Here is a 25,625-nt window from a genome sequence, read left to right as displayed (position 1 = left end):
AATCTTGACCACTATAAGGGAATTATTGATTTAATATGGTAGAAAGCCTGAAGCGAAGCATCTGCTTGACATAGTTCGTCCGGCATGCTGTAACGTGCCAATGCTCCGGGTTACGGGTGTCGTATGTGTGTGTTGTCTTGAAGCGCTGCTATGAGTGTTAGTGTGTTGTCCTTTTTATTGATGTCGTGTTTATATAATCACAAAAGCCTGTAGGTATACAAAGATGTTACTTTACCCATTTTTAGCTGCTTAAATATTGGTCCTGTATGTTCGAGGTAAGAAGCTTTAGCAATATTTCTTATTGTACGTTTTTCTGCTGTTGTTGTTGCCCATACTAGCAAGGAGTAGTTCAGAACTGACGAAAAGAGTGAATTATAAAGCATAATGTTAATGGTAAGTGGAAATACTGGGAAATGTCTGCGTAGAGAACCTATTGTGTGTGGTAGTTTGTTGACTAAATATTCTATGTGAACTTCCCATGTCATGTGCCCTGAGAAGTACACGCCTAACGTTTTCACAGAGAGCAATTTCTGTTTTAGTGCCACTGAGTGTATTGATAGAGCTCGATTGCTTTATTTGTGGGATGGAAGAGAACTGCTTTTGTTTTATTGTCAGTGAGTTTTAGACTGTTTTGACACGCTCAGTGTTCAGTTTTTTTTCCAAGGTTATGTTAGCCCGACTGGATAGCTCTATGCCCGAGTGACAGAGAAAAACAGACTTGTATCATCAGCGTAAATGTGTTTTGCAGATGAATCTATGGAAACAAGATCATTACTGTAGAGAATAAAAAGAAGGGGGCCTAAAAGACTGCTTTACGGTATTTCTCTGTATACCATATTGGTGGGCATGTCCCCCCCCCCCCTTTTTTTTTCCCCTGAAGTTTCATTTAAACCCAGCCAAACACCCCATTAAAATTGTAGCATCCCATCTACTTTCAAATAATAGGTTAACCATTGTCAATATGAGCTGCTGGTGCACATGCAGTTAAAGAATCACAGTGTTCGGATATTAGCGAGGACAAAGAACATACTTTCATTAACGGTATTTAACGTCCCTTATGAAATCAGGTACGAAGGAGAGTGCATAAATATGTCAACAACCATTTACTGGTGCTGGGTGTTGTGACCGTGACCTACTTTGTCTGCTGTAATCATTAAAGGTATTGAAAACCTCTGCCTGGAGGCTGAAAACCACTGAAAACCTCATGCCTGGAGGCTTTGTAGGAGGCTTTCACTTAACAGCAAAAGCAAAGATTAAGATGCTAGACAAGTGACGATACTGCACTTATAGAGCTGACGTGAAGAACAGTATGCAATTTTGTTCTGCTGTACCATAATCGAGCTATTTCTCTGCTGAAATATTTAAATTTTTGTAAGCAGGAATGTGTTGAAACAAAATGCTTTCAAACTTGGCATATTGCAATCATTACACTCAATTCTTGGCCTTTTGTGATTCCCATGAATATTTCAATGATGACCATTTGGAAGTGAAGTGCGGCATAGCACAACCACAAGGAAATGTATACAATTAATATATCATGATGCAGAATCTTAGCAAAATAGCCTGTTGTGCACATTGTTTCCATGCACTCAGCCTGCTCAATAACCTAAAGAAAAACTAAGCAATTTAAAAAGATCATGAGCCTTAAAGGGTTGAATGTTGAAGGATTGTAGTTTGTCATGTAAAATATTGTGATGCTACTATCTGAAAAAGCCTGAGCCAACGGCAAATAAAGATGAGACGGTTTTCAGCGTTCTGCACGTCGTAGTGCAACTAAGTCTCTGTGCCAGCAATTAAGTGCGGTTCGTGCAACACTGACAAAAATTCGAATAGTTCAGGCTTATAAACAATACTGCGGGCATTAACATTTAGCAGATTGAGTCCCTTATTGAATATTTGTCAATGGTCATTATCGCATGAGCTGCCGCAAGTGCTGCTCAGCTTAACACGACTGTTAGTTTCCATGTTCCAGGTATAGGCTACACCATTTACTCTCAGTTTGTCACGGATAAGTTTAACTTTTGTGCCTGCGTCTTTAGCGTCTTTTGCTGATTGCCACAGTAGCTTTCACAGTAACATAATACATAAATAAGTAATGCATAAAGGACAAGCCTTGGTTCAGAGCTGGATTTTGCTACAGCACAGTTTTATCGTGGTAATACAGCCTGAGAAAAAGGTCTTCGAGACATGGGACAGAATATACAAGGGAGTTGGAAACATCTCTCACATTCTTGGCAAACACATAACGTACCTGCCTGCAGCAACAGGTAGTATCAGTATTCAAAACACATTGCTCACATTGGATACAGGAGTCTGAGTATGTGAACTCTGTGGGATAATGAAAGCGTTCCAAAAGTTGCATATGCAGTAATACATTTTAAACAGTGTATTGATACTTTGCTATAAATGAATGCAATTGCCTTTTTAATTGCATAAACACTTTGCCAACATCTGCATTCTTGTGAATCACACTTTAAAAGCAGGCCGGTCAGGACTCCACCAATTGCCTCCACAAAAGTGAGTGCTTAAATATGCTGGAGCCTGATACAGCAACTTTTAAGGTTTGCTAGATATGTTAGAAGTCCATTGGCAGCTGCAGCTTCACATGTGTTGACACTGATTGTTTCGGCACCACACAAAGCTGACAAGGCTGACACCAACAGCACAGGTGCAACGGGTCTCACTTCTCTAGCGGCACTGTGAACATCCAAGTTGCACACACTGAACACATAGTGCTGACACCAAGCACACATGAGCAATCAAAACGATCTGCAGCTGGTCTCACTTCTGGTGATGCTGTGAAGGGCTTCACACAATAAGCACGCAGCGTTGACACCAAAAGCAGCGGGGACGTATAAACATCCAACCATCAACGAGCTACTTGCGAGCTGCTACCTGAGATGGCAGAACAAGTGCTGTTTGAACAGCGCAAAATCACTGAAGCACTAATGCGAAGACGATCAGTTGGTTTGTGCACGCTCTCAGATGCAGCCCAGCACTAGGATCTTGAAGAGAGTGCAATGGATGGCGCCCACGACACGTTGAAAGCCTCCCAAAGCTTTGATGTATTCACGCCAGGCCCATCCTCCGGAGAATGACGGCTGGAAAGAAGACGTACGTGTTTCACTTGTGACACATGTTTCAATTGCTCTTGATATGGAACCTACATGTAGCGGTACGAACGCATATTTGAGCTGCACGCCCCATTTTACACACTGAGCGGAAAGAAAGAGGCGATTAGCAAGCGAGACTCATGCGAGGTTCGAAACCGGCAGCTCGTGCCGCGTTTAGCCGTATAGTCACACCACTAAAGGCCCCCGTGGGATATACGGTGCCAGTACACACAACAGGGGAAACGAAAAAAAAGAAATATGTGCGTCGCAACAACTACGACGACAAATACGGCAACCAAGAAATGGGTTCGGAAACGCACCATCAATTATTCTGCATCGCCCGGTATCATAGCACAAACAAAACGGTGATGAACAGCATCACTACGTTTCGCGTACTATTATTATTTTTTTTTACTGCATTCACCGTTTAATACACGAGAGACGTATCATAGCAAAGCACCCGCGCAAAAGAATGGCGAAAATGTTCAAGCTCACCTCAAGCCGACGAAGCCAGCGCGACTCGCATGGCAGTCCAAAGAGCAACGGAAGAACGTCGACACAAGTTCCCAGTCACTAAACAACTCCGAGAGGACGCGTGTCACCTCTGCATCAACACGAAGGGGTACAGAAAAACTTAGTTGCACGTTTTCCACGCTCGAAGGGGTCTATCATGTGTATCCAGCCGTAGCAGCCGCACTGCAGCCATTTTGAATCTTAATAAAGTTCGCAGTTAAGACTGCCTGAACGCTGTCTTTAAGCTCCGTCTTAACCGCAGTCTTAAACGCGCACTGAAAGTTTTGTGCAAGCGACTTAAGCCGTAGGGAAATCTAAGCTAAGAACGCTGGCCATAGGGACATAGAGAGCCAACCGAGATAGACTTGATGCCTGCACAAAGCCTATGAACGAGCTGGACAGTCACGACGTTTGCCGCAATATTTCACCGAGAGGTGGCAATGCCTTAGAAGTAGCGCTTGGCTTGACGCTCATATACGCGTTTTTGTTTTTGTTTTAAACCCTTGCCTTTCTTGCGTTGTTTTGTCAAATAAGGATGTGCGCGCCGCTTCTCGGCAGCTTAACAAAATAACTGAAACTGCACTAAATCCCGTCGTCATGTTTTGGGAGGCCGTAAAACTAAATAGATGGTCACTCGTTGTGTGTTGATCGGCGTGGTGTGCGTTCGCTCACGTTTTCTCGTTCGTCGAATACCTGCGGAGCGTCAGTATCGCGTGCTGCCCGTTGCAGATCTCCACTTGTGTCGTGAACGTGCTTTCAGGGACAGGAAATATCCCTGCGAGTTTGAGCTGCAGCTGCGATCTCGCTTCGGCAGGGTCAGCATCCGTTAACCGAGCCCGACTCATCGCAGTCATGCGGTAACTTCATACTGCCTGGTGCTTCTGGCGTTGAAGTTTTTGCTACCGGTGGCTTTCTCATAAAGGCTAGTGAACCGGTCGGCGTGGACGAGTCGACGGCAAGCCGAGCAGTAAGAAGAGTCGTTGTCGCACTGAAACGGAACGCCGCAGCCTGGACACGGTAAGAGCCGCCGTTGTCATTTCACCCATTTTGCCTATTGTGATGTTTCTTGACCAGTAGAGTCAAGGCAGGAAGAAATAGAAGAAAGTGCTTAAATCGTGTACCTTTATTTAGCGGTTGTTGTGATATACAGGGCCCATAGCGGACGTTAGCAACAGCGAAGCAATATTTTCAGGAACGTTTATTTTTTTCACCTATTACGGTCATAAGCGTTTATTGCCTTGATCGAGCACAACGGTACCGATTGCGCACCTTGACGGGGTTTGCATCATACAGGGTCTACGACAAGTTTTTTTTTCTGCTTTTTTTTTCAAGGCTTGCCATGTGGCATAGAATGAGGCTGTCTTTTAACTTAAAGGGAATCATGCAGTCTATTTTATTCAAGGAATCGGAGCAAGCTCCGGCTCTTAATTTGTCCATTAGCCACAAGTGTAAATGTTCCTCCTGTGTAGCCGACAGCCGATCCAACTTCTTGTAGTCGTCTTATTCTTGACGGCTGCATTCCTGGGCATGTCCATAAAATGTGGTGAAGATCCATCTCGGCAGCTGGCCTTGGACACTTAGGGCATGTGCTCTGCACTGCATCCTCTTCAGAGCCTCATCGGCACGTCACCGATGGAGTAAGGGACGACATGTCTTGCTACGCAATAGCATCAGCGTGGAATTCAATCTCGGTTTTGTGCCACCACATGATTACCTGCAACTGTAACTGATGAATATGCGCACCAGAAATGATACAGGTTTCCTGCTTTACAGCTGGCCATCCCAGGATGAGCTGCCGGGCTGCATGAGCGACTTCTGTGCTGCTGGATGTTTCCCTGGCATCGTGGGCGCCATCGATGCCACTCATGTCAAGATCCAGGCCCATGAGCTGTACGAGGGAGCGTACATATAAATAGGCATTTCTACCACTCCATCTTCGTGCAGCTTGCGGTGGACAGCAAGTGCCAGATCCTCGATGTGGTCGCAAAGTGGCCCGGTGGCACATATGACGCACGAGTGCTCACACACAGCGCCCTCGCTCAGCTCTTCAAACCGGGCACTTACACCGGCATCCTGCTGCAGTGGCTATCCATGCAGACTTTGGCTCCAGAATGCGGACATGTGTGGCAAAAAGCAATACAGTGCAGCTCACGGCACCACCAGAGCAGTGATTGAAAGGTAGGTGCGCAGCACATTCTAAATATTGGATTGCATGGTATCCCGGACACTGACCGGTTGTGGATGTCCGTGTTGTTCGAACAGCTTGGTACAGTTGCAAGTGTTGTTGAGCGAACAATGTATGCTGAAAGAAATTAACTTTGATGTCGCATTTGTTTACTAGTTAAATAACACTGCAGTCAAATAACTTTGGCCAAGCCTGTGGGGGGGGGGGGAAGCTTTTCAGCAAACAAACAAATTATGGTTGGATGTCAGTCAAGTTATATTTGTTGAATGACACATATCAATATTTACTTAGCAACTCACATATCAATATTTACTTAGCAACTAGATTTGTTCAAAAATCATAGCATTATTTTGTCATTTGAGCACGTTATATATTTCCTTAAATGAAGGTATCGAAATATTTCCATTCATTAATGATGCAAAGGTATTTACTGCATTACATTTCACCGGACACGTTTACAGGTTGTGTGATAGCCTGGAAGAACGAATGCTCAAAACATACATTCCATGTACAGCATATTAAGAAGCTGTCAGTTCCATAAACCACAGGTTACTCAGAGCAGATGTGGCGTTATTTAAAATGCATCATGATGGAGAGAAAATTTTTATTATTCTGCATATGCATTCACTTTTACTGCAGCAACTTGCGTTACGCGCGTCACCAACTTTATAGTGGCATTGCATAGCCCACTCACGATGGTTTTTTTTTTTTTTTTGTAGGACAATAGGGCAGCTGAAACGCTGCTTCCATTCCCTCCACGATCAGCAGCACATGTCACTGGACCATGTGTGGACCAGCATCATGACGAGGTGCTAACTCCACAACGTGTCCCAGGAGTATGCGTGCAGCATAGGCAAGCAAATGGAAGTGCAAGATGAAGTGTCTGTACATGCTTATCCTCACTGGGGTTATAGATTTATGCTGCGCAAAGGCATGGTGCAGCAAGATTTCTCCTGCTTTAAGTACAGTTATGTGAAATGAATTATGCCTGTGCTAGTCACTGAGTTTAATGTTTTCACTGGGTGACTTCTCATGACCGGATAACTATGCAAATGTGCTTATTTCACTATGTGCTTCGTCAGTCTTGTATTGACATCCTGAAGCCTACGCAAGAGTGTGCATTGAAGTATTTGCTGTTGAGCTGTTTAACATTGCAGTACATATAGAGCATAACATATGGAGCATAAACATCTTTTTACTTCATTTTGGTTGTAACGTCCAATTCGAGACATGTAAACAGGAGATTATATTTGAGCACTAAGCTTAATGTCTACCTGCAGTGGAGTTACAGTGGTTAGGGTGCTCAACTACTGCACCCGAAGATGAAGGATTGAATCCTGGCTATGGTGGCCACATTTCGATGGAGACAAAAACATAGGCGCCCGTCTGCTGTGCAATGTCAGTGATTGTTAAAAGATCCGAGGTGGTCGAAATTTTCCTACCTCTCCACTACTGCATCTCTCATAGCTTGAGTCACTGTGGGATGTTAAGCCCAATAAATGAAACCAAGCGTAACCTTAACATCGGTTACACCAAGAGTAGGTTCAGTGTGGTAAAGTATGGTACTTAACAGATTACACATATGTTTTTAAGCTGGGAATTTGTTATTTTAATACCTACAATATATATTTTGTTACAGTCTGTGCAGTAAATTGTTAAACATGCAATATGTTTTTCCATCACTCAGAGATTGCCATTTTGTCAAATACTTGCATGGCATCAGAGTGCAATGGTAAACTCTGGGAGACTTGGTGAATGTATGCAAAAGTAGAAGCGCGGGCTACCATATTGTGGTAGGTGTTCACAGCCCCAGATTTTGTATAAATTGTCTCGGATGGCATCCATGGCAGCAATGCTCGGACGAGCCATGGGGCATAAAAATAAAATGCGAACTACCTGCTCAAAGTGTAACGAGTAATTTTGCCATCAACTTTCAGTGATCACACCTGTATTATTGGCAGTGCTTACATTGCAATTACAGTTCCGACAACTGAAGAGTATATATAGGGCCACAGAAAACTGTCTTATTATTTGCAGGTACAATATTCAACAACATTTTGGTTAACCTTGTATTAGAATGTTTATAGCCTTTTGTAGCACTCCTCACCCACCATGATTCAAATCATGTGCATGTTTTGTTGTGTCAAGTTTTTATGTCAACTAAACTTTTCTGCATTATACTCTTGCAAGTGCTTCAAAAGTATTAATTCCACCCTTTGAGACCAATACCTGTAACCATTACAAACTGTTGTTTGTTATTTATTCTCTGCTGCTCACTATGTAGCGTGACCAGCAGAACAAATATCAGCATGTCTGGTGTGTGTAAGGCATCTACAACTGTCATTTTGTACTTTTCTCAAGTATATGTTGTTTTGCTTGTATGATAATATTTCTTGCCAATGTGGGCCATCATTTCCTCAATTGTATGCTGCGAGAATAGTATATGCAAATGACTTTGCTCAATGTCGTGCTGGTGCTGGTCACATGCTTGCATTAAATCACCTCAAGGGCTACTGATCTTGCATATCGGTATATGGTTGCAATACCACTCGTAACCTGTGCACATCCAACACCCAGAACAGGCCAAAATTATATGACTGGAAGAAAAGTACCTGGTCGTTTTTGTTTATCTGCAGGAAAAAACGGTGAGAGCAAATGGTGTGGTTGCACAAGTATACCACATTACTGTCATGGTGGCAACTGCTGTAGTCATATGAACAGCTGTATTTGTCAACAATACTGTAACATATTTGTGTTCATTTATGTTTCAGAAAGTGGGGTGTGGAGTACTGACATTTTGATATACAAATCGAGTACATTTGTGGGGAAGAATGCATTAGAATAAATATTCTACAAACTGGTGCAAAAATAATAAAATATAATAGAAATAAAATTTTGTCATTTTTGCCTAACATTTGCACATGACTGATATTGTGCATAGGCATACACCGAAACTAAAAGTACATTACAAATGTTACACAGCTTTGGACATACAATTTTTTTTTCAATAAGGCCCTGCATAAAACTAGTGGGAGCTGTCATATCGTGGCAGAATGCAGTGAACTTCCATATACCTATATCAGCCTTTAAGGATCCAGAAAAATCTGCGCTTTATAAGAAAGCATTATTTATTTAAGGGGCCTGAATAAATTGACAGAAACCATTTGTACCTGACGTGCACTTGCGCGATTTTGTCTGCTTTTTAAATGAAAGCGTATTGAGAACGACGTTATTATCGGTTTTCGTAAAGCGCTTTATTGGGCACACCGTCGCAATGGCCCTCTTTACGAAACGGCCCCGTCGCGTTTTGAGAATACTTCACTGCATGGTCCACGCGATCACGGTGAAGCGTGGAAGCTTTCAAAGTAAGGTGATTGAGAAATTAACGGTATATTTGGTATTTTTACACTGTGAAGCGTGGAAGCTTTCAAAGTAAGGTGATTGAGAAATTAACGGTATATTTGGTATTTTTACACTAGTCACAAATTCAAATCAACTTTTCAGAAGACGGATAGATTAACAAGCATATTTCAATTGTATAGATTTTTTCGCGAAGCCCCTCTAAAACGAAAACCGCATATTTTGAAGTTCGTCAATACGTCCCCGTTTTCTATTCAGGGATGTTGCAGGCATGTGTTTCAACCTGTGCCGCTGCTAAGCGCAAGTTATTCTTTTAGTGCTATTGCGGTCCGTTTTGTATACCGCTGGTAAATAGGTTTACAGGCAACGTTCCGAGCGACGAGCCTGTGCCAGCAGTGGGTAAGGAAACCGTGTCGAAGAAAGGATGTGGTGACGGCTCCAAAAATTGGAATGTGTGAGCGTGGCAGCTAGTGAGGCGTTTTCTAAAAACGGAATGATATTGAATATTGGATTGATATTGGTGAATGAGCGACTCGAGTTTCGCGTCAAGATAAAATGCATGATTGGTGAATCTTGCGTCGAGATAAAACGCACGATCCGTGAATGAGCGACCTTTAGAGAGGTCGAAATTCTGTGAGCCTTCCAATACGGCATCTTTTGTCACAACCTGATTTTAGGTCACATTTGCGGCGCACATAACCTCAATTGTAGCTGCTGTGCGTAGAGTGCTCTAAAATTGTGGGAGACAACTCTCCTAGCTTTTGATAGCTGTTAGGACAGCGTCTAAATGTAACTGGTCGATTCCTATAATACGCCTCAGTAGCAATTCAACCGGCACTGACGTCAGCACAATACTTGCTTTTGAGGACTGCAGTTGATTAAAGCTCCCCAAATGCATATAACCGCTGCCCTAGGAGGCTTTTTGAAGTCATCCCGAAAACGTGTTGTGGAAGGGCGTGGCGCGTTCCTGTAGGCATTTTATGAGAGGAAAAAAAATACCCAAGCAAAGACGTGGTAGTTAATCAAAATGAGGCAAATGCTTGAGAAAAACTAGCGGCTTAACATTTTAATTGTCATTGCTAGAATGAACATTCTGATTGCAAATGAAGCACGCACGACGGCTACGGTTTCTGCTGCTTAAGACGTGAACGTCGCGTCATATGCATGCGAAGTTGAGCTCTGTTTTAGACAGCAACGACTGCAGCACGCTTTAACGTGCGCTCGCATCATGCCCCCTAAGAGATTAGACATGCAGAAAAAATCGACTTTGGAGGCGGCCTTGCTTAGCTGCTCATCGCTAGAGTCCCAACTGGCCCTGGCCAACGGGCAATGGTTATAGCTTTGTCCAGTGGCCTCCCATACTAGGCATTCCACTCATGCTGATGATGATGATGATGATGATGATGATGCGTTGTGGCTGCACCCTTTGTATCGGGTGGGCTCAGTAATGTGCCCTAGCCGGGTGAAATAGAGAAACTGAGAAAGAGAGAGAGAAATGAGAAGGGATAGGGTAGAGCTGCTATGAACACCATCAGCGTCTAGCTATTGTCCACCACATACGAAGCCAGGCTTTCGTCGTCCGGATGGCGCCACTGTGCTGTCCGCGTTCGGCCGATTCAAAACCCAGTGCGCGCGGTAGCGTGGTGTCCTCTGCCGGCTGGGGCGATAAAGGACCCTTGACGTGCACTCTTTTTTTTTTTCTTCAATAACGTTTTTCACCCTCACCACGCCGTGACAGACTGAAAGCACCGTCAGGTGCCACGGCGCGTTCCCTAAGCAGGGGCCAAGATTTCCCATGTATAGGTACCCGCTGTCCTCAAACTAGGTATCCACTGTCTCTATGGGTATGTTAAGACAGCCCTGAATAACTCCGGTCTTGAAAAAGTCTGGTCTTACTAAAGACACTGTTTAAGTCTTGACTTAGCGCGGACTTTATCGTGCAAGCGGGCCCAGCTATCCTTGCGCAAGAGAGCAACAATACAGTGGGCAACATGGTGCCAAATCAGAAGTACTCTATGAGTGCCAACGTAAACGGTAGGCAGATTAAGGCATACGTCGACATGGGAAGCCAATGCATAACGATGCGGGAGAGCGAAGCAGAAAAGTTGAAATTCTCATACGAACCTCTAAGCCGTCCCTTTACGATCAGCGGGTACGGATCGGGAAAAACGACGCCAATGGGCAGTTTTGAAGCAAAATTGACGGTGGATCAGGCTACAGCCGACGTCCAGATCCACATTGTCCGAGATGATGTTCAAGCTGTCCCACTGCTTGTCGGGCAACCCTTTACCGAACAGCCGCACATAACGGTGGTGCGCCGCAAAAATACAGTGCGCATTTTCTAGGATCATGACGAGTCGGAGGATGAGGACGGGACTCTGGCCAACTTAGCTGTACCAGCCCTACCACCGCGCCGAGTGAACTTTTGGGAAAAGGAGGCTGTTGTCATACCTCCGAATTACGTCGGCTTCGTTGCACTGGGCAGCGACAACGTTACTCACAGTGACATCTTCGTCCACGGAAAGCTGCACGAGCCACGCGGCCAATACGTACCAAGCTGTGTGCTGAGGGAAAACGAAGGGTGCGAGCTATGCCTACCTGTAGCGAATGTCTCAGAGTCTCCGCTGATCATCGCGCAAAACCGGAAAATCGCAAGGGGAACATTGAGCATGGAAGAAGAGTATTCTAAACCCTTCATTTTAGTAAGCTGCAACGAAAAAAAGCCGACAAAGGCAATCGCGGGAGCTTCAATGAGCCACGTTGATGCCCTCAGCAGGGCGCCTGCCTCAGAAGCTGAAGAGACTGATGTGGCAAGAGGCATTAATGTCTTTATAACGGAACCCACCGACGACGACTGGTTGACGCTAGCACAGAAAACGGACTCTACGTTACAGTCTATCGCAGACACCTTGAGGGGATCGTCGAAGACGAAAGAAGCGCACCGCATAAGAATGGAGTATGCCCTGGTAGAAGGCGTGCTTTTCAGGAGATCATCCAACAACGGTGAGGAGCGCTTGTTCGCGGCACGTTGGCAAATTGTGAGACGGTGTCACGACGATGTGGGACACTTCGCAGTTGACAAAACCATGACCTTACTAGAAAGAAAATACTGGTTCCCAAGGACGCGACGTTACGTAAAACGGTACATCTCATGCTACTTGGAATGTTTGTATCGAAAAGCTACTTCCGGAAAGAAGCCGGGAAGGCTGCACAGCATCGAAAAAGTGGCCGTGCCATTCGATACGATCCATATTGATCACTTGGGCCCATTTATCCGCAGCACTAGCGGCAATACGCACGTCATTGTGGCAGTGGATGGCTTTACAAAGTTTGTGACCATTCGCGCTGTGAGAAGCACTGCGTCAAGCTATGCAAAGGGTTTTCTCCGAGACCTTGTTGCCACTTTCGGGGCTCCACGAAGTCTGATCACCGACCAGGGAACCGCTTACGCCAGTCGACAGTTCGAGAAGTACTGCAAGTCACTCAACATAATTCACGTGAAGAACACAACGGGCACGCCTAGGTCTAACGGGCAGGTCGACAGGTACAACCGAATGATAACGCCCGCCATTGCCAGTCTATCAAAACCAGGCGACGGAAAGGACTGGGACGAAACTCTAATGCAAGTGCAATGGGGAATCAACAACGCCGTAAATCGAGCTACGAAAGCGACGCCATTCAGTCTGCTTTTCAACTTTCACCCACGAAACGTGACAGGAGACCCAGTTGATGACGCCATCGCACTGAAGCTTGACGCCAGCCTACTTAAGCTACGGAAGACGGCAATTGACGATATTCGTCAGGACCAGAAGAAACGGAGAGAGAGTTTCAGCAAGCGACGAAAGACAGCGCCCAGTTACCAACCAGGCGACATGGTGTTGATCGAGAGGGAGCCAGTTTCAACGGGAGAGTCGCGCAAGCTCTGCCCAAAGTACAGAGAACCCTACATGGTCGTGGAAACGCTTCCCAACGACCGATACAAAGTGCAAGACTTCTCCGAAGTACAGCGTACCCGGCGATTCTACGAAGGCGTCGTGGCGGCGGACCGGATGAGGCGCTTCACATTGGGAACCGCGGCCAGCGAAGATTCCTCTTCAGAAGCCACCGCAAGCGATGAGGGCCAAGCGGCCTACGAGTAAGAAAAAAAAAAGAGAAAACGCAAGACCCCATTCCAACCGAGGGCGGTTGAAAAGAAAAGGATGGCCGAATGTTGTCGACAGAGACGCCACGCACTTTCGGCCCACGGACGGAATTCGTGCAGACCCTCTCCGGTGTCCCGCCTCGGACTTGACGGGCGGTGCTCTGCTCCGCGCTGCGAAGTAGCCCTCGGGTTACTCGGCCATTCCGACCCCGGTCATCTGGTTAGAGAGGGTGTGCCGAGAGGGACCGAGTTGACCGTGCCGCCACCGAAACGGACCCTTTTAGGCCTCATTCTCACAGCCGGTTTTTCTCTCCTCCGTCGCCTCCGTCGCGCCGGCGCTCGCCCGAGAAGGGGAGTTGATGGTGCCAGTACTCCCCGAAATCGGGTGGCCGGCGCCGTGGGGTTTCGCTCCAAGGCGCCGCCGGTCCGGCGTACGTCGGACTCCGCCCCACAAAAGACGGTCCAGTGAGCGCGCTCGCTTCTCTCACGTGACTCTACGTCACGGCTTGCGTGTCGCGACCAAGCGAGCGCCGGCGGAGCTGCCGCGCGGTCATCGCGGGCTCGCATGCAGACGGCGGTGCGCGAGCACAGAGAGAAAAAAAAAAGCGGGGGTTGCCCTCCTGTCTGGTGCCCCGCGAAGCGCGCTCTGACAACAGACAACAAATGCTGTTCCTTTTTTTTTTCATTTCTCAATGCACCCGGTGTCGCAGATAAACATGACCTCCTGCAAAACTTTACGATGTTTCAGTTGTATATTTGAATCAAAAGAAATCTTGCAAGTTCTGGCGACCCATTCCTTTATTGATGACAGAGTTATTTATATGTACCTATAGATTTCTTCGATTTCGCTGACTGCCATGAATAATATTATAAATATTATAGGAGTGCGCATTTATGCTGAGCTTGGATACTGCCTTGATATATATTCGTACCCATTTGTTGTTTCGCAGTACGCGCTATGTTTGTACTGAGGCTGAGATAAGAAGGCGTTCCAACTCCGAACTGCTGCGAGAAGTCGCGACACTAAATGTGGAATATAAGAGACGGGGATTTCTTTTTTTGTTTGTTTTTTGAAGTAACAGTACTATTTTCAAGTAGTAGATTTGGAATTTCACTCCCTTCCATTCCGGAGCTACGCAAACGATACCTCGTTGCAAGCAGTTAAGCGGGTAGTTTTTCTCGCAAACCTAAGCCGATCCAAACGCATAACAAGTGCTTGGCATGTGGCTCATAATTTGAGCTAAGATCCATTATATAGACAAACCAGAAACAAAAACAAGTACGGCGTAGCAAACAAGGTTTGGGACAGTAAAGATTCGGCCGGGCGGAAAATCTATTGGCTAGGCAGGCGAAGAGGTCAAAATGACTGCCGCAGAGCACAGGTGAAGGAAAAGAGAGAGGTAATGGGTGAGGTGAGGAAAGGAGCAGAGGAGAAAACGGAACAAAGAAAAGAGAAAAAAAAAAGCAAACAGTGGGTGAATGGCGCGGCAAGGAAACATCATGAATGGGAGGAGGTCTAAGGAAAGAAATAAAGAAAAAGCATACCAATGGGGAAAAAAACAAATTCAAGAAAAGGCCGCAGTCTACCTGCCAGGCAGAGAACCCCTTTTATGAAAGTTGTGACGAAACTGCTTATCAAAAGTAATATAACTAGTGTGCATTTACACTACGTTTTAGTACTCGCTGCTTATACTCGTACCGATTTGCTTCCGTGCTGTACGCGCGGCGCTTTGCAGTAAACTGTGGAGTTGCGTACAGCTACTGAATTGCGTACAGCAATGCCTTCCAGCCCCAAAGCACAAGAGGCTAACAAAAAATGCCGATTTTATTTAATTTTGCAATATGCAGGACAGCACAGCTAACCTCGACTTCCAACAGATTTGCGTGAAATATTATTTCAGTCGGTGCCATTCTAACTTGATTTTTAATGCTTGTATCAATACCATATTGCCATGCTGTCGCGAACAATTATTTTATTGATAGAATAGTTCATTATGCTTTCTGTGATTGTGCTGATTGAGAAGAATAATTTCGCTGATTGTGAGAATAATGTTATTGGAGGGAGCATAATTTTCTGCGGTTTAATACATGGTTGCTATAATTATACTCTTTTGCTTTGGCGCAGTACGCGTGGTGTTTGTACCGTTACCGAAGCTGAGATGAAAACGCGTTCTAGCTCCAAACTGCTGTTAGAGCACGTGAGACAGCGCGCTTCTTTTTTTTTTTTTTTCTGTACAGACGCGGAACACACGACTTCCACCGCTGCAGGGAGGGCAGCCGCCCTCCGCATTTTTTTTTTCTTGCAGGAGAAAAAAAAAAAACGCTCGCGTGTGAGCAGCGAGGCCCCGCCCAAACAAGTTTGACGGCGTCCGGCGCCCCTTTCTGTTTGAACATCGCGCCGCTCCATCCGTCGTGCGGTGTCCCCCGCCGATGCCGCCGCGACGGAGAGGAGCACCGGCTGTGAGAATGAGGCCTTAGTCAGTGTGTGTTCTGTACGCCGTGCGAGCGAGTGTTGTAAACGAAGGGACAATAAATCTGTTCCGTTGTTTTGTTTTTGACTACTGTGTCGACTAAATTAATAAATAGATAAATAAACACGTAATTAAGTATGTTTTTCTTAAAGAAAATATTGCGCTTAGCGCTGGTCGATGTGCATTCCTTTTTCCGTTTTCCTGTGTACTTTTTCTCGGTTTTCCATCCAAATATGAATATGCATTAGTATTTTGATCAGCTGTTGCTCTGTTACCTGCATTGTCTGCGAACGATAAGCAGCAGAAATGCGGTGATACGGTAGACAAGGTTGAGCTCGCTCGAATCTAAGTACCATTATCCCATGCTTTGTGACAACGTCTAGAGAGCTGTGACGAAGAAGCATATATTCCAGTAAAAGTATTGCCGCAGCAGTTGCTCTGTGTTTCAAGAGTGATGTCATTCGGGATTGCGCGCAGTAATCTGTCTCTGCGACTATCCGCTTCGCAATGACGTATCCGACTATATAAAAGGATCTAGTTATTCAAACGAGACTTATTGGAATTCCTTTGACAGAGATGGTGCATATATGAGACTTCCTACTTGAGTAGTTCTTAAATATCTTGACACGTTTCATGTTAAGTTCGACATATGCGATCGTGAATAGCCAGATATATCAGCCACATGCGCTTCAGGATTCTTGTGCGGAACACCTCGTAGGATTTGGGGGGCAGCAAGAACAAAAATGGCCTTATTAGTTGTGATATTCGCAAAATCGCCTTTGATCACTCGCCGTCGACGAAACAATAATGCTTTCGGCATGTTTAATGAGATCTTGTATCTAGGTGCTAATTCGTCAGAGCACGAATCTATATTGGTAGTGATTGGGCAGAACGCAGCTCCGTGAACGGTAGGCTCATGCTAGTAGCAGCAAGTCTACCTTGGAGCGCTTTCTTCATATTGCACCTGTAGTCACATACTGCAGCCTGTGAAATGGCATCCACTTTTGAGAAAGGTGGTGAGCGTAGCCTATATATATATATATATATATATATATATATATATATATATATATATATATATATATATATATATATATATATATGCATGTATTCCGGGAAGTTATGGTGCCTCTCTAAATGCCGTGCGTCTGTGTAAATATTTGTTGGGTATCTTTTCGAAGAGTAACATGACAGGCAGAGACGAGAGAGGACATAGAAGTTCTCTGATACGGGAATATTCCGGCATCAGCGAGTTACCTTTCACGAAGTGCACGTGCCAGCTGTGCCGGATGTTTGCACGAAATCTGTCCTATGCTAGTTGCAAGCGATGTGTCATTTCTGTGCTTTCAAATTAACTTCGGAAGACATGCGATGGACGTGTATTACCGCTTGAGACCTAATTACGTGTTGGCGATACCTCTGAGATGACAACGACTATATCCTTGCAAATACAACATGACTGAACTTGATATCTGGCATCACCGTGCCACCCGCCAGCGGCGCAGCGGCTTTTCGACGTCTTCGCAATGCAGTACCGTTGCGATTTCTTGGCATAATGCTAGGGAGCACTGATGTACCACACTATAACTTGACATTGAAAACAATGCGCTAATCTCGACCTTGCCGTAGAGCCAGAACTGTCAGTAACAGGGTTGTAGACGCGCTCTCAGGCAGTTCCTAGTGTAGCGAAGGGGGCTGAGGTCGCCCATCTGTTTAAGAAAGTAGGGTTTTTATCAGGTTATACTGTTTATTTCGCTGCTACCGAGATAGGAATACGGCTTCGAGCTCTTGGTGGAAAAGATGGATGGGAAGGCCGAAAGGATTACTGGCTTATGGATGCCTGTAATGTTTAGCTGATTCAACTTACAAACAAGGTTAGTGCCCTGGCGTGTCCATCTTGCCGATTCTTTGACTAGGCAGTTCAATTGAGAAACGATGCGCCGCATTTCAGCGCTCCAGATTGACTACCCAGTGACATGTAACGCACAGACATCGTAAACCTAGACGCATCTCAGTAAGAAGCCAATTCTTCGCAGCCATACCTGCAAATACAGAGTTCGATGTGAGGTGTTGCATAAGGTGAAAGAGCCTCGTCATCGTTGCATAGTAACAGTCAATTGCCATGAAATATCTATATCACTCTCTACTGCAAGATAAGCTGTTCGAGGGGATTGAGGAATTCATCTGTGAATTCGGAATGGTGGTCTTCCAAAATTCTGCGGGTGTAACGGTTTTTCGAATTATAACTTTTTCCCTAATTCAACTTTTGGTAAATGTAGGATAGCTTTTATCTCAAAAAGACTGCATTTTCATTGGTACGTGCAAGGTTCCTATTCTTTGCTATGTATATTTAGTTAAATACGACCGGCTATTTGGTGAGTCTAGAGGGATCAAATGTATTTAATGCTAATGGTATGTAGATGTTTTTTAGTGATTTTATGCATCAGCTTCAAATTTTGCGAGCATGATGCTTTTAAAACACTCATTCTTTTCCGTCGGTGTATAAGCCCACGAACTTTGATGCTTGAAGTACTGGAAGGTGTAATTCCTTTTTTTAGACAATGAGAATATAAAAAGGTGGTTGGTGAATATTTCAAATAAACGTTTCAGAGAAATTTGTAGTCTAGAGCGTTATTTTTTGCGAGTAAACTTTTTTATCACATGTGTTTCATTCATGCATGAGAGGGTTAAGAGCTATTTGGTAAACAGGTGAGTATACAATTGTAAATTAAGCGCGATCCGATATTGATGTAATCTCTATGAAAGCCCCAAGCTCAGTACTAGGTATATTATTGTTTCTTGTTTTTATTAAATATATTATTTATCACACAAATACCAGACATTATTCTGTATTCTGATGATACTAAGATATTTAGGAGCAGATAGTAAATATAGAAACACGAGCAAATAGCAGGCTAAACAAACTTTACATGCGGCTCAATGATAATAAATGTGCTCTTAGCACGAACAAATCAAATTTTATTATGTTCAGTATCTCTAATCATTCTGACAATGAGCGATTGAGCATGTTTAATCCCACAAGTTCCGAGGTGTAATTTTTCAGGGGTACCTAAACTGATCTGCAGATGTTGCAAATATAAAGACGCACATCTCACGATCAATGTATGTCACTTACAAATAAAAGGATGAAGAAGCAAATATATCACCATTATCTTCTTGTTTAGGGTACGACCACCAAAACAAATTTAGAGAACGTGCTTTTGTTACGACAAGCAAAAGAAATTACGAGAGACTAGCGACTACAGTATTCAAAGGCGAAAGCCTGAGAGCCTCATCTTGTCGATCATTCCTGCCATCTGCAATCCCACGCGAACGCGCGCCAAGGAACGCCACGTGACACGAGCGATGGCGTACCATCCAAACGCACACTTCTCGGAGAAAGTGTGACCTTTTGTGTGAGCCTTTCCTTCAGAAGTCTCATCTTGCCTAGCGTTCCTACCATCTGCAATCCCACATTTGAACTCCTGCCAAGGAACTCCACGCGACAGCCGCCGCAAAAGCGGGACACATTTTGTCCACGACAGTATGAGCCATTAAAGGCTATCGCCTTAAAGTTAGAGGTTCTCTAAAAGCCTACCCTTCCTCTCCTATAATTTGCCTCCAATTGTTAGCCTCTTGTCGGCATTCGTAGCAGTGCTACATATGATTATAATTGGTTTACAGGAAAGGAAAGGCGCAGTATCTATCACACTTTCTCCGGCAAGTGTGATTTTGGACAGTACACCTTCGCTCCTGTCGGGTGGCGTTCCTTGGCGCGCGTTCAAGTGTAGCATTGTAGATGACAGGGACGCATCCCGCCTCGGCCAATCAGAACGCCGCAAAAGCAGGATACGCTTTGTCTACGACAGAATTATCCATTCAAGGCGTTCACCTTTAAAAACCATTTTGCGCAAAATAGAAAAAGGTTCCACACAGCATATACAGCTCCATCATTTCAAAAGCACAGAATCTTGACTAACACATATATATTCTCTAACAAGTTTGCAATAGTTATATATTCTCAAATAAAACACAATTCATGACGATGCTTAGAAAGCTGTGTAAATAAACACAATCTACATAACCTAAGACATACCACTCATAACAACGATAGGATCCGTACAAGCGCACAAAAATTACCGCACCATATTTCTGACTTTCTGAATAATGATAACCAACCTATGCATATCATTAGAGAAAGTATGTTACGTAAGGATTAAAAAAACGCAAATGCAGTGCTTCTGGGCACAAAACTTGGAGCGTTTGTATGCTGTCTTTTCTTCAAAGTGGCAAGTAACACGTTCGACATAGGCTCTTTTTTAATGTGTTTAGATGATCAATGTCTATTTTCTTGTATTTTATATATAATGATATTATAGCTGTGTATGTCTCGCGTTATTAATAGTTGGTTTCGCTGTCTGTCCAAATGTATTACTTTGTTGTAATGGTACTGGGGAAAAGTGCCGAAACGTTCCCGCGCTGTCTATTACTGCACTGCTGTAAAGTGATGTGTATGCGTGTGTGAAGGGAGGGGGTCGACACTCAGTCAGGCATTTTTAGCCTTTATGTTGCCTTCTGAGTGCTTGCTGCCGTAGGTATATGTCTGAACAAAATACTTTCAGTTTGACTTTGACCACGAACTTAACAGCCGTGCAGGACTGTAGCGGAGCCAAACGCACCTGCAAATGTTAGCAGATAGATGAATCTATAAACGGAGACACGAATCCTATATGCATAGAGAGGGAAGGGGTAGAGCAGGTGAGGGGCAAAATGATGGGTTTGTGACTTGCTCTCTGTGACTAGAGCGATTGGACTCGCGAGAAGTATGCGCAATACTATCGTGGGAGAGTTAATTCCATCGTTCGGCTTACGATTCGGCGTGGATGTTGTAATCGGTGTCGTGAGCGAAAAATCAAGAACATATACCTCTGATATGTAGGAATTAGCAGGTAACATGGATTGCAAGCACGGAGGGAGTATAGACTGCTAGCACACCTTTGGAAAATGGCAAGATGAGACTAGACTCAAATCCGAGACCCTTGGATCCTGTTTTACACAACTTTAGGCCATGCAGTGTAGTTTGAACGTCTTGGTTAAAGTGATGCTCAAAATCTATGTCGAATGGCCTTTGACACCAAGCGGTACAGTGGATGTGTGAAAAAAGCAGTTGAGGTATTATCCAAGCGCATGAACATGAACATGGATTCGAAAAGGGGGCTTCATTTGTGTATAATTAGTATGTCTAGCTTTAAAGGTGGAACTTAAGTGTGTGACAAAACGTTCCAAGGTTAGAGGTGCTTCCAGAAGAGGAAAATACGCCCACAATACTCGGGAACCACTCTACGCGAAGCTGATAAAGTTAGGCGTTTATTACGTTAAAAAACTTCGAAAAAATTCAATGCTAGCTAGTGCAGTGATGGTAATGTGAGAAAATATTGATAAGCAGTAAATGCATATAAAGTAGCTTTTAATTATCAGTTGTCTCCTGATAATGCAACAAAAATGTAATTACGGTAAAGCTGCTCTTCATTTTTGCATCACTGAGTACTAAAATGGTTACCCATATTTTTTCGCAGAGGCTTTTAGGAGAGTAATTGCGACTGATTACAGGTTGTATACACAAGTACGGCATCCTCGACATCTATCAGAACCTAGTGGGTGTGAATCTCCTTGAAAGGAAGATATGGGGCTGGGAAAATGCTCAACAGTGCTCCGATTTTCTAATACAAGATATCATTTCACCATGCACTGCAGCTTTTATTAATGCTTTTTAGCAATAGAAAAATAATTTGCGATATTTACGGTAATACGAGCTTTCACAAATTATTTTGCAGCTTCTAGAGGTGGACAATACTGTCAAATATCTCTTGGAAAGCAATAAACTAGATTTTATGGGAATTCATTCGGAATGTATTACGCTCGAAATTGTCAAGAGCTCTCGCCCTTATCAGTTAGTAATGGACTATATAAATGCCTCTAAGTGGTGAGTACTGGATGAAACATTGTTTTCTATCTATTCACACGAATTAAAGGGGGAACATTTCAACTCCGTCAAATAAATACGTGGCGATACCGGCCGGTGGGCCTGTGGCGCACTTACTCATCGCCACACTGGCGCAAGATAACACCTCTTTTCGGAAAATACGAGATAGAAAAAGCTTGCTTGTGGCAAGTCAGAAAAGCGCTCCTTGTGTAAGGTTTTCTGTAGAGTACCTGGCTCGCAGCCAGAATCGCGGTTTAGAATCTCACCTGCAACTTAATCCTTGTTTGTAAAGTCGAAGGTCTTGAGACATGTGGAGAATTTTATTTCATGTTACAGTAATAGATCACATTTTGATCACGCTGGTGCCAAGTGTGGGACACGTTTGAATTCACCGCTGCAAGAGGCTCGCAATCTTGCATAAGGTCATAAGTCTTTGACTGCGTGAAAGTGTCGATCAGTCCTGAAAACCGAAGTGACAATGCAGAACTTTCAGTGAACGACTTAGTCAGGGTGACAGCTTAAAAAAGATCACCGCTTAAAGGAGGTGGAGAAAACATTTATTTATAATGAAATGATTTGAGAAGGAAAGTGCGTATGGTTGTGGAGCTGAGTGGCAGACCCTATGCCGGGACGCCATTGGCCGCCGCCGCTGCCCGAGCTCTCTGGACCAGGACAGCCTGGGCCTCCAGGTCCGAGCTCGACAGGGCCGCCTCCCAGCCCTCCCGGCTAGTTGGCTTTTTTATAGCTTTTATTTTTGTATTTTGCTGACAGGCCTACACTGTGTAATATATATAGGTCAGCATACGGCCCGCAGAATTTGCACCTACCAGTGCATATCGGGTCCGCGTGTTTTAGTATGGCGGGATTCAGAAAAGGCCCGGTTTGGAGCCGTCTAAGGTGGCACTCCTCAGATCTGTGGAGACTTTTGGCGGGTCCCGGGAGTGCCCTCTCGCACAGGCGTAAAAAAATTGTAATGTCCCTATAAGTTATGCGCGGGATTGATAGGGTTGCATCAGTAAAACCGGAGGATTAAGTGGAACCCTGGGGGAAAAACGCTCGGGCAGCCGCGTGAGTGGTCTCGTTCCCATCCACGCCCTAGTGACCGGGCACCCATATAACCTACATTTTACTAGTAGCCAAATCTGAATTTTTCGTATGTGCCAATAATATTTTGCGGGCCAGTGGCGCTATCCTACCCCGCACGTATTTTTGGCAGGCCTGTTGAGAGTCCGACATATGTAGGCTGCGTCGCAGTAAGTGGCGGCCAGTGCAATCACCACTTCCTCCAACGTTAGCGCTTAGTTAGTTTTTACTGAAAGCACCTTCACCTGCTTTCCTTCGTGCACAACAGCAATAGTGCAGATGCCATCCTCAGTGGGACCCGCTGCATCCACGTAATATGTGTCTGTCTTACTGCCACATCTATTTTGTATAAATTTTGCCCTGGCATCATGCGTCCCCTGATTATAATCCCAATTCATGTTTTTGAGGAGCGGCTTAACCGTCAAGGTATTTTTCCACACTTCCGGGATGTCCACTCTGTTTTCTGTGGTGGGGAGAAGCCCGAGGTTGAGGTGTCGAATGACTTGCCTGCTGGTGCTGGTCACCGACAGCCGAGCAATTTGGCTTGTTCTGTGGGCCTCACTCAGCTCCCTATTGTATTATGGATCCCAAGTATGAGCAGTCGCTCCGCAGACGCGCTGGTCGGGAGTCCTAAAGCCTTTTTAACCGCCGCCCGAATCATCGCGTCCAGCGTCCCACGGTCGCTCTTCCTCAGCTTGAGGTAGGGCGCCACGTACACCACACGACTAACGATGAACGCCTGAACCAGGCGTACGGTTTCTTTTTAAGAAGTCCACCGGGCTTGCCGTATATCCTCCCAATCATTCTACTAATTTGTTCGCAGGTGGACTTTAATTTTTTTAGGGCTGTGGCGTTGTTACTCCGTTTATCAATTTGTAATCCAAATACTTGAAGTGTCTTCACCTCTGGTACCGGATTGCCGTTTACGTAAATGTGTATGCATTATCTTGGGTATTTATGCTTTGCAATATGCAAAAGTTCTGAATTATTCGGAGCGCACTCTAGGCCACAATTCCGAGCGTAGTTTTTTACTACCGAGGCGGCCTCTTGGAGGGTCTCCTCCATCTGCCCGAGGTTGCCTCGGGACGACCAGGTGGCAATGTCGTCCGCATAGATGGCGTGGCGCACGCCATCCACAGCGTTGAGCCTCTCCGGGAGGCCTATGAGGGCAACGTTAAAGAGCAGCGGAGAGAGAACAGCTCCTTAAGGCGTTCCTCAGATTCCCATATCGATGGGTCCGAATTATTCATTGCTCAATCTGATATAAGATTTCTGATTTTCTAAGAAGTTTTTTATGTAGCTAAATGTTTTCTTGCCACAATTGGTGGCGTTTAAATTTTTGATAATTTTACTGTGTTTAACATTTTTAAAGGTCCCCTTCAGATCCATGGCTAAAATAACCCTGTCTCCTGAACTGCCGAAAGGGGGATCAATGATTTCCCTATTGATTTGGAGCAGTAAATCCTGCGGGGATAAATCTATCACCCTGCACGGTAAAAAGCACAGTTCATCTCTACTGCCCGTCACTCTCGTAGTCTCACTCGCACCTCTAGAGTTTACAGTCATAGGCCTGTGAGCACCATCCGAGTATTAGCACGGCGCAGGCTTACCGTGATCACGTTACCACCCTTTTCATTTTCGTGTTGCATAAATGAAAAAAGGATGACGCTCAAACTTCGTCCAATGGATACGTGGTGATAGCGGAATGTAGTCCTGGATAATTTCCTCTTCATTCACCTTATCGGCTGGGTCTCCGGTCTCGGGGTCGTTGAATGCCATCAAACATGTAAGCAAAAACTCCAGCGGATTTAATTTATTTGGCCAATTGCGAAATATGTGTGCTACAGCTTGCACGTCATTTACTCATTGCTTTCGATTCCTGACTAGAGTTTCAGCTTGATTCTTCGGGCAAGGATCGGTCAAATCGGTGTCTGGGGACAGCACTGGTGCCGCAGCATAAGCTTTTTAGACCCCTTAATGATCTTAAGAGGGCAGTGCGATAGCAGTGTGTTTTCGATCCACTGTGCACCTATTTAAGTTGATGACGATGGCGTGCAATGCACAGCCGCGTGAAAGTGGCAGTTAAAGAAACATACCTTAGGCTATGGCTATTGCGCAGTGCGTTGATATAGCGATCACCGAAGCTTTCTTTATGGGGACCGTTGATTTAAAACTAATCGCGACCCAGATATGGTCTTTTTTATCTTTTATTTTTTTTCAAACCCCGAGTGACTGATAGAAAACGTCTTTTCGGATTAGTGGAAGCCTTAGTGGTGGTGCACGTTTTCCCGAACACGTTTCGCTGATAATGTGAGGTTTTTGCAGCCGGTTTCCGCCGGACATCGACAATCCTCCTTAGTCGTACCTTGAGCGCCCAAATGTCATTACGCGCATGCGATACGGCTTTCGTCTCTCAGCAGGGCACTTGACTATCAAAAGCAGTCCAATGCAGGGGGCTCAAACATTTAAATAAGTGTTTCTAGGATTTTTCCCGCCTGCAGAAATATTGGCAAACGTGTTCCAACGACAAAAATGAACAGATACTAAATCGAGAAAAATGCTGCAAACCTGTGGGGGGGACGCGACGACGAAAACAAACAACGAATGCCGTGGTATTATCTATTCCGCGCCGTGGAACCACTGCCCGCTAGATAAGCAGGACTCGGGCAAATATTCGATGAAGGATAGAGGGCGGCCAGGAAATTCAATCCTCATCTGCCAGAGCGTATCCATGCAGCTTGCCAGAGTATTTCTGTTGCGGCACTTGGCTTTTTAG

At 44.9% G+C, this 25,625-nt stretch overlaps 1 protein-coding gene and 1 long non-coding RNA gene across 5 annotated transcripts in view; both read left to right on the top strand.

Moving 5' to 3' along the window:
• The window catches only part of LOC146177673 (uncharacterized), a 126,661-nt gene that overhangs the window by 23,533 nt on the left and 77,503 nt on the right, over window positions 1–25,625 (top strand). For all 4 annotated transcript variants that reach the window (XR_014701062.1, XR_014701061.1, XM_084580532.1 and 1 more), the window contains exon 2: window positions 21,618–21,766. Coding sequence is in view for 2 of the 4 variants with exons in the window: in XM_084580532.1 (XP_084436658.1) it covers window positions 21,618–21,766 (149 nt within the window). In the remaining 2 variants the exon portion in view is untranslated. The remainder of the gene's footprint in view (window positions 1–21,617; window positions 21,767–25,625) is intronic.
• LOC146177675 (uncharacterized) lies at window positions 4,311–9,212 on the top strand. The gene is made up of 3 exons (XR_014701060.1): window positions 4,311–4,643; window positions 5,400–5,804; window positions 6,531–9,212. It is a non-coding gene; the product is annotated as an uncharacterized LOC146177675 (long non-coding RNA).

This window comes from Amblyomma maculatum, chromosome 10 (assembly GCF_055883805.1).
Source record: "Amblyomma maculatum isolate TAMU_Amacu chromosome 10, ASM5588380v1, whole genome shotgun sequence".
In the NCBI taxonomy this organism is placed as follows: Eukaryota; Metazoa; Arthropoda; class Arachnida; order Ixodida; family Ixodidae; genus Amblyomma; species Amblyomma maculatum.
Note: the sequence above shows the minus strand (reverse complement) of the source record. Positions and strands in the feature narration are given on the sequence as shown.